The 9,088-nt window shown below is 41.5% G+C and overlaps 1 protein-coding gene across 1 annotated transcript; it reads right to left on the reverse strand.

Moving 5' to 3' along the window:
• Nucleotides 1–3,553: 3,553 nt before the first annotated feature.
• LOC137586191 (uncharacterized) lies at nt 3,554–4,285 on the reverse strand. Its single transcript, XM_068302171.1, has one exon. It carries the CDS (start codon nt 4,283–4,285, stop codon nt 3,554–3,556), a length of 732 nt encoding a protein of 243 aa, XP_068158272.1.
• Between the last annotated feature and the right edge of the window lie 4,803 nt (nt 4,286–9,088).

Genomic DNA, 9,088 nt, shown 5'->3' on the forward strand with positions numbered 1-9,088 from the left:
TTTTTTTCAACTTTATTCTGTCTCTTCTTTTTACTTGTTTCACGTTTTTATACCATACCCCAATGGTATTTTAGTCAGAAGGAAGCTTCTCCGACCCCATAAAGTATATATATTCTTAATCAGGATCAACAGCCGTCTGTCTAGAGCCACAAAATTTGGTATGTATACTCGTGTAGTATGTAAATAGAGTTAATTGGAATTTTGGTCACGCCCCTTACGCCCCCAGGAATCACATAATAGTATTTTTCTAAAAAAGTAAACCAGCTGGAGAAATCAAAATTGGTTTATATACTCGTTTAGTTAGCGCGCAGAAACTAATTGTTCAAACTTTTTGCCATGCCCCCTTCCGCCCCCATAATTTACATAAAACTGATTTTCTCTCTCTGGTTTTTAATTTACAATCATCACACGGCTTGTTGTAAAATTTCGAATACTGCTGCGAACTTTACAATCATTACTAGAAAGCGACTTAAGCTATCGATATGCTTCATTTTATCGCCGGCACGATGTTGTATTTTACATGAAAAATTTTCCAAGTGCATTAACCACTGTACGACTTATCGGGGCATATCCTTCTTCGCCGCTGTCATTTTGAAAGCTTCACAATCTGTTACCAGAACAAAGTCGATCCCCATCCAATAATGACGCAACTTCTTCGTAGCTATCTAGCTAGCATATCTATGCTGCCTTGAACTGTAGAAAATAACTAATAAATTCCTCCTTGTTTTCTTGCTCCAATAAAATACAGGGTGCCACAGTTTTTTAATGCATCTACATGTAATTGCGTTTCAGCTGAGTGTTTAAAAATTTTCAAATCTGGTTCTTTCATTATACGTTCTTTGAATTTATCGATTGCTTTTATTTGAGGACTGCCCATTCTAAACTCTGCATCTTTTTTTAGCAACGTGGTTAGCGGCTTTGCTATTATTGCATAATTACGAATGAATTTTCTATAGTAGCTTGTTAGTCATAAAAATGACTGAACACCTTTGATATTTTTCGGCAACTGGAAATTTTTGACGGCCTTGACTTTCTCTTTACCCGGACATACTACTCCATATTCAATTTCGTGGCCCAGAAAATTGATTCTTCTTTTTAGAAACTGGCATTTCGACCATTTGATCTGTAAACCATATTGCCGTGCTTCTTCTAAATTACCATAATTCCTGCATTTATCAATTTCTAGAAAATGTAGTAAATGAATCTTACAAAAACTGCTGGGGAATTACAAAACCCAAAAGGTTTTCAAAAAGCGCTTGCTTTGTTATCAATGCTGTATATTTATGACTTTCTTCTTCTATGTCAACGTGGAAAAATCAGTTCTCAAGATCCATGACTGTAAAGTATTTTGCTTGTTGCATTTTCTCTAACACATATTCAACGATTGGAACTGGAAATCTATCTTTCAATACGAGCGTGTTTAATTTTCGAGAATCTAAGCACAGTCTATGCGATCTATCTTTCTTTTTTGCTAGCACTACTTTGCTTGACGAGCGATTCCTTGATTTAGCCACTCTTCTGAGGACAACGACTTTCTCTAAATACGATAATACAATTTCGCAGTAAAGTTAACTTTATCGGGCAAATTAACGGGTTATCTTTCGGCTTATACTCCTTAATTAATGTAGCGACTGTATCAGCATATTTTGGTTCTACATCAATTTCATTTACAGAGCTTACCATATTTAAAACGTTCAATTGGTTCTTATTTCTTTTCGACTAAGTCGTATTCAATAAGTACATCAGCTTCTAATTTGGTGTTACGGACGATCAGTATTTTGTGTTCTGTAATGAATCCATCTACCTTGACTGTAGTAGTAACCTAGCCTATAACCTCTGTGACTACATTTCCACGACCAAACAATTTTTCGACGTGACTTTTCATCTGACGATCCAGAAAAAGTTCCTCGTATTTGTCTCGTCTCATGATAGTAACTTTTTTGCCATCAATCGAAAATTCCTTTAATTGGTTGTCATCTGTCTTCCGTACTATATTTAATTGAAGCTTCCTTTCAGGACAATCCTTTGATATGTGGTCTATGCCGTTACACTTAGAGCATTTAGTACCCACATTGCAATCTGCTTTTTTATGATCTGTGGCTCCATAGTTGAAGAAATGCAACTGTTTACCTGTATAGTTTGGCGAGGTTTGATTTGGGCGATTCTGGTCGTCGTTTTTACTAGATCGTAGCACTTTCTTAGCTGCTTAAAAGAAGTTGAACTGTTTAATATAACGATATATGTAATAATCGATTCGTCCTCGATTTCACCAAGAGCTTCAATTTTACGCATCTGTAATACATAATCATGAAAATTTTCTGACTGTAACTTTTTGCGACTTGTCAACTCTTTATGAATCTATGAGCTGCTTAATTTTTCGTCAGACTCGTCCATCGGGGCTATACACAATTCTTCATAATTGCCAATTATAATCGTTTCTAGAAATAACTTTGCAGTGCCCATCATTTTATTACGTGCATTAACATACTTTTGTTTCTCGCTCAGCTGATATGCCTCCGCATTTTCTTTAAAATTCTTTAGCCACTGTCCAAATGGAATTGATGTCCCATCGAAGTCCGGCACCACCTTTGTAAAACTACCGACTGTTACGATTAAAAACTTATTGTTACATTGCGAACCGCTTTCAAATTAACTGCCAACATTCTGACTGCTCGAGCCCAAGCAGATAACTGCCCACCTCCCACCCGACCGACCGAGGGGTGCAGCCGTATAACGCACGGTACGAATCGCGTGGACAAATACACAATAGAAAAAACAGACAAACAAATAATACTACAGCTATCTATTAACTAAATGGGATAGAATAGATGTTTTAAGCATATTAATAGAAAACTCTGAGCCGATTACAGGGAATAGAAGGTTGTAATCAGAGCAGAGGACCCTAAAAGGTTCATGCATAGCATAGTTAGAAGAACAACGACTAAGGGATAAAGGTATCAAAGGATGTCTACTCCGTCTACATGGTACCGACAGATTCACCTGAGCTAATAACTCAGGCGAGTCGATATCACCAATTAGGAGCTTGTGCATAAAAATGACACCAAGCATAATTCTACGGTTAGTTAGGGATGGAAGGTTAATCAAGAGAAGTCTACTAGAATACGAAGGCAAATTGACATTGCGATCCCAGCTTAAGCCACGAAGAGCAAATAGCAAGAACTGCTTTTGAACGGATTCAAGTCTAATCTGGTGCGACTCATATTGAGGTGACCAAATGCAAGATCCATACTCTAAAATAGGACGGACAAGCGAAGTAAAAAGAACTTTAGTTGTATAGGGGTTGTTGATACATAAATTAACTTTGCTGGTTCGTTTAATAATAATAAAAAACTTTTATTTACTCTCCATGTGATGGTTTCGGTTGGCCAATAAGCAATTAACTAACTCAACATACATTTTCTCGTTTTCACCACACGCTACCTATTGCATCAGCCAAAACGGTGTGACCATGCAACTTAAAGTTAAAAATAATAAAATACAAAGATCGTTTACATTCAAATAAATTTAAGTTTAAGAATTCAGCAACCGTTCCTCAACATACCGCCGGGCCCTGAAACAATGTTTCTGAAACTGGCAGGGGAGCCACGTTGGTTATGGGACGGGTCATCTCTCCTGTAGCTGTCTTTAACTTAAGGGCTCGTACTAGACCGTCTGGGCCAGGAATCGTCTCGATAATGCGGGCCAGGATCCAAGAAGCCGGAGGAGTATGAGAATCCTTTACTAGAACGAGATCATCAGGCCTCGGGTTTGCCGATTTCATTAACCATTTTGGCCTTTGCTGCAACGACGTAAGGTACTCAAGATGCCACCTTTTCCAAAAGCCTTGTAACATGGCCTGAGATTGCTGCCAGTAATCCAATCGGTTTGCCGGCACTTGGTCCAAATCTCCATCTGGCATTGTGGTATAAGGACGACCGATCAACATGTGAGCGGGCGAAAGATATCCAACGTCTGTATCGGAAGTGGCACAAAGAGGCCTTGAGTTGATCACCGCTTCCACCTGTGTTAACAACGTATGCATTTGTTCGAATGTAAGAACGGCGTGGTCGATTACTCTGTGTAAATGAAGCTTCACAGAGCGCACACCCGATTCCCATTTGCCTCCCCAGTGGGGCGCATGTGGCGGTATGAACTTCCAGTTGATGCCTTCGATCGATAACGCCTCTGCTATCTTGTTATTGTGCAGCTGGGATTGAACTAATTGTTCCATTTCGTTAAGACTTCTTTTGGCTCCCACAAAATTTCGTCCATTGTCGCTGAACATCGTCACACATTTGCCTCGCCGTGAAATGAAACGTCTAAGAGCAGCCAAAAATGTATCAGTGCTAAGGTCAGTTGCCAGCTCCAAGTGTAAAGCTGAGGTTGCCATGCATACGAAGAGACATATGTATCCCTTTTCCTTTCGAGCGGTCCTTCCCTTATGTGTCTTCATCATGATTGGGCCAGCATAATCACAGCCTGTATTTTCGAACGGAAATGCTTGCCGAACTCTCACTGCCGGTAGTGCGGCCATTAGTTGGTTGCTGGTATGTGCTCGCTGTCTGAAGCATTTTATACAGTTGTGATGACAAAGAGGGCCGAAACTCCTGGGTGTAGATTATGTTGATGCTCGTGTTCCAAAATTAGGTGAGATATGCGATGCTTCCTCGGCAAGATGAGCGGATGCTTGGCTGAATATGATAACTCTGAATTATTGAGGCGACCTCCTACACGTAGAAGCCCATTGTCATCTAAAATCGGCGTCAGGGTACACAGCTTAGAGCCTTTTGGTACGCATCCTTCATTTCGTAGCGCTTTTCGTTCTTTATACCATTCGTCTTGAGCTTGCTGCAAACATAGGTTCCTGGCTGCCTTGTACTCGTCATAGGTTACGGCGAAAGTGTCTGACTTTTCTTGGGGGTTTTTCATGTGTCGGATGAATCGTAAAATGTATGCCACAATGCGCACAAGTCTCGGCCAGGAAGAAACACGACCAGTGAGTTCTTCGAGGGGAGATGACTCGTTCATGGTTTCCGCGAGAGTAACTAATACTGTAGCCTTCAACTCTTTTCGGTACTCGTCTTCTGAAATTAAGTTAGAGATTTGTATATCATCTTCGTTACCTAAGTTAAGATGTGTCTCAGCCAGCCAGTCGGGACCCTTCCACCAGAGAGTAAACGGGAGTAAGTCCTCAGCCAGCATTCCTCTAGAAGCGCAGTCTGCGGGGTTCTGCTTGGTATTAACATGGCGCCACGAGTCCCTTGGTATTACTTCCAATATTTCGGCAGTACGATTGCCAATGAACGTCTTTAAACTAGCTGGCAAGTGGTTCAACCATGCCAACACAATTGTCGAATCACACCAAGCATATACGGTGCTTTCTAGATCCTTCCAAGCTAATTTAATTGATGCGATCAGCCGACTTAGCAGAAGTGCGCCACATAATTCCAAACGAGGGAGCGATTGCTGCTTAAGTGGAGCGACCCGTGTTTTTCGCTGCAATCAGTGAAACCTCTATGCTGCCATCCTGGTTCACGATCCGAGAGTATACGACTGCTGCGTATGCTTTTATTGAGGCGTCTGAGAAGGCGTGTAACTCTATTCGTTTGCCGACATACCCAGTATGACGCCGTATCTTTAACTGCCTTATGTTGATAATGTCTTCGCGATACTTACGCCATCGGTCTGCCAGCTTAGTTGGAAGCGGTGAATCCCAATCTAGATTAAGAAGCCAGAGCTCTTGGAAAAGGATCTTGAATTGAACAATGACCGGCGCCAGTAGACCAAGCGGGTCAAATATGCGTGATACGTCTGATAATACTTGTCTTTTTGAACTTCCGGTGCATTCGCTCAACCTTATACCATATGTGAAGATGTCAGACTTTGGTTCCCAATGTATTCCTAATACCTTGACGGAGGAGGCATCTCCAGTTACACTTGTCGCTGCTGCTTCTTCTAAAGAGCCGATTCCGTGGGTATTGGATACCCATTTCCCAAGCTCCAGCTGTGCGCTACCTAATAGTTGAATAAGTTCATCCTTGTTACGTATAAGTTGATCTTCCGTGTTTGCTCCGGTCAGGACATCGTCCACATAGAAATCTTCCAATAGAATCTTGGCAGCTGTTGGATATCTATGCTTTAGATCAGTGGCAAGTTGTTCTAACACACGTACAGCTAAAAACGGTGCACAGGCTGTCACATAGGTTACAGTACAAAGCTGGTAATGTTGCAGCTCTTCAGTTGGGCTTTCTCTCCATACAATTCGTTGATAATTTCGGTGATTTTCAGAAATCCATATTTGCCTAAACATTTTAATGATGTCTGCGCAAAACACAAACTTATAAAGTCGAAAGCGTAAACACACATCCATTAGGTTACGCTGAATACTTGGGCCCTCTAGTAACTCATCGTTTAGTGATCTGCCACTCTTATCTTTATAAGATCCATCAAATACAATTCTCAATTTCGTACCAATAACCGGATGGTGAGGCATATAGAACATGTGTTCTTTAGGTGCACTCGTCTTCTCTGACTCATCAAGGATGCGCATGTGTCCCAAAGCAATGTATTCGCGCATGAACTTGGTGTACTCTTCCTTTAACCTTTTATCCTTCTGAAGTCGACGTTCTACTGAATAAAATCGTGATGTTGCTCCCTGAAGAGTATCTGCAAACTTAACATCCGAGTTCTTAAATGGAAGCTCAACACTATACCTCCCATTTGAGTCACGAAAGTGTGTAGAGCGAAAATGATTCTCGACCTTTAAATCATCAGCAGTCGGCGGCAAACTGCCACTTAATTCTTCCAATTCCCAAAACCTTTGGAGCGATGTATTTATTTCGATGGTTGATAACAGAGATGCTGTATTTGATCCTTGTTTAGCTGCAATTGAGGTGACCACCCACCCGAATATTGTGGATATTGCAATTATATTTCCATGCTTATCTAATACCTTCTCTCCTGTGAATGCGGACCACACGTAGTCGCTACCCAACAAAATGTCCACATGCTTAGCGCTGGTTTCCGGTAGATCAGCCAGTTCTAACCCATCGAAAACTTTCAAAACGGCCGGGTCGACTTCATCCTTTGGCAATAGAGTGGTTATCTTACCTAAAACATGAGCTGTAATATCTAGTGTATGCTTCGAGAACCTTGATTTCAAATGTACTGCGCTGACCCCTCTTGTAGTATCGGCCTTGATTGACGAAATTCCTGAGACAAGTATTCGAGATGGTGAGCGTAAGAGGCCCAGTGAACGCATGCAATTCTCCGATATGTATGATAGTTCTGATCCACTATCAAAGAGAACACGACAAGTGGTGTATGATCCCTTTGAATTTAATGCCAAAACTAGAGCTGTGGGCAATACACTCCTTGGTTTTCCTCGCGGCTGTAGATTTACCGCAGAACGTGCTAAATAACTCTGTGATTCTATAGATTGAGCTTCCTTTCCTTGCTTAGTTTCGGCAATCATGGCTACTGTGGGATTAATGCTCTTTTCTTCGACTTGGCGATGTAACAGCGTGTGGTGTTTGTCCTGACAATGTTTGCATCTATACTTGGATTCACATCTTGAAATACCATGGTCAGGCCTTAGACAACTGAAACACAAACGTTTCTCCTTAGCAAATGAGTAGCGCCTTTCCACGGAGAGGGCCAAGAACTGGTCACAGTTGTATACGTTATGCTCCTTAGACTCACATTTAAGACACCCTCTTGAGTCTGTGGAAATCAGTATCCGAGTATATTTCTTAACGTTTGATTGTGCGACTTGTTCGCAGCGGCTTAATTCGAACTCATCGCAACGTTCTCCGAGAAATCTAAGAAAATCCTTAATGGTTGGAGATGTCCCCTCACGGCTGTAGGACACCCACTTGCATTGAGACTCTGTATCAATTTTATCCAATAGAAAATAGATCACCCAGCAGTCGCGATTAGTTTGGCCAAGTGCATCTAGGCCACGTACAACTTCACTCGCCCCATCGGCAATCTTTCGTAGAATGGATACATCTGTCACCCTTGTTGATGGTAGACGTCTAAAATTATCCAACAGCGAGTTAACGACATGACGAGGTCGATCATAACGTTCCATTAGGCCTGCCCAAGCCGTCTCGTACGCCGCTCCTGTTAACGGCAAATGATTTATTAAACTTGCAGCCTCATCACAGAGAAAAGACTTGAGATATTGAAACTTCTGAGCTTTATCCAGATTCACCCTGTTGTGAATGGTACTCTCGTATAAATCCTTAAAGGCTGGCCACTCCAGGTAGTCGCCACCAAAAGGCTTGATGTGTAATTTGGGCAGCTGGACGTGTCCCCCTAACGCCGAACAGGCAGCTCCACTTACTGTCATGCTTTCATAAAACTCCCGTTGAAGTTCCATCTGCTTGTGTAGTATCTGCGACACTACTTCGTTGACTCCCTCACTGGAGTCCAAGACCTTAGTTGCTTTTACTGGGTTAACCAATTTTCCCAGTTCCTTTAAGTGCAGTTGTGCAGTTAAGTACTTCATCTCATAATCTCCATAGTCACCCATGGGGTCGACGTAACCTTGCGATTCTTGAAATTCAAACATATCAAACTCCTTCCACACGTTGTCGAGTCTGGTCATCATAGTATCCACCACATCCGCTGTGCAGTTCTCAGGCGGATTCTCCGAAAGTGTCAGCAGCCGCGTGAGGCTGGACTTTAACTTGGTGCGTGTTGCCTTTAGTTTTTCCATCTTAACTTGAGTAGAATTGCTTATCCCAACAGAATCCAAATCCGGCTCGAAGGACCAAATTTATGTTGATACATAAATTAACTTTGCTGGTTCGTTTAATAATAATAAAAAACTTTTATTTACTCTCCATGTGATGGTTTCGGTTGGCCAATAAGCAATTAACTAACTCAACATACATTTTCTCGTTTTTACCACACGCTACCTATTGCATCAGCCAAAACGGTGTGACCATGCAACTTAAAGTTAAAAATAATAAAATACAAAGATCGTTTACATTCAAATAAATTTAAGTTTAAGAATTCAGCAACCGTTCCTCAACAGGGGTCATCAAATTCTTTTGACCATCTTTTAATGAAACCCAGGACA

This window comes from Drosophila tropicalis, unplaced genomic scaffold (genome assembly GCF_018151085.1).
Source record: "Drosophila tropicalis isolate 14030-0801.00 unplaced genomic scaffold, ASM1815108v1 contig_937, whole genome shotgun sequence".
NCBI classification, from domain to species: Eukaryota; Metazoa; Arthropoda; class Insecta; order Diptera; family Drosophilidae; genus Drosophila; species Drosophila tropicalis.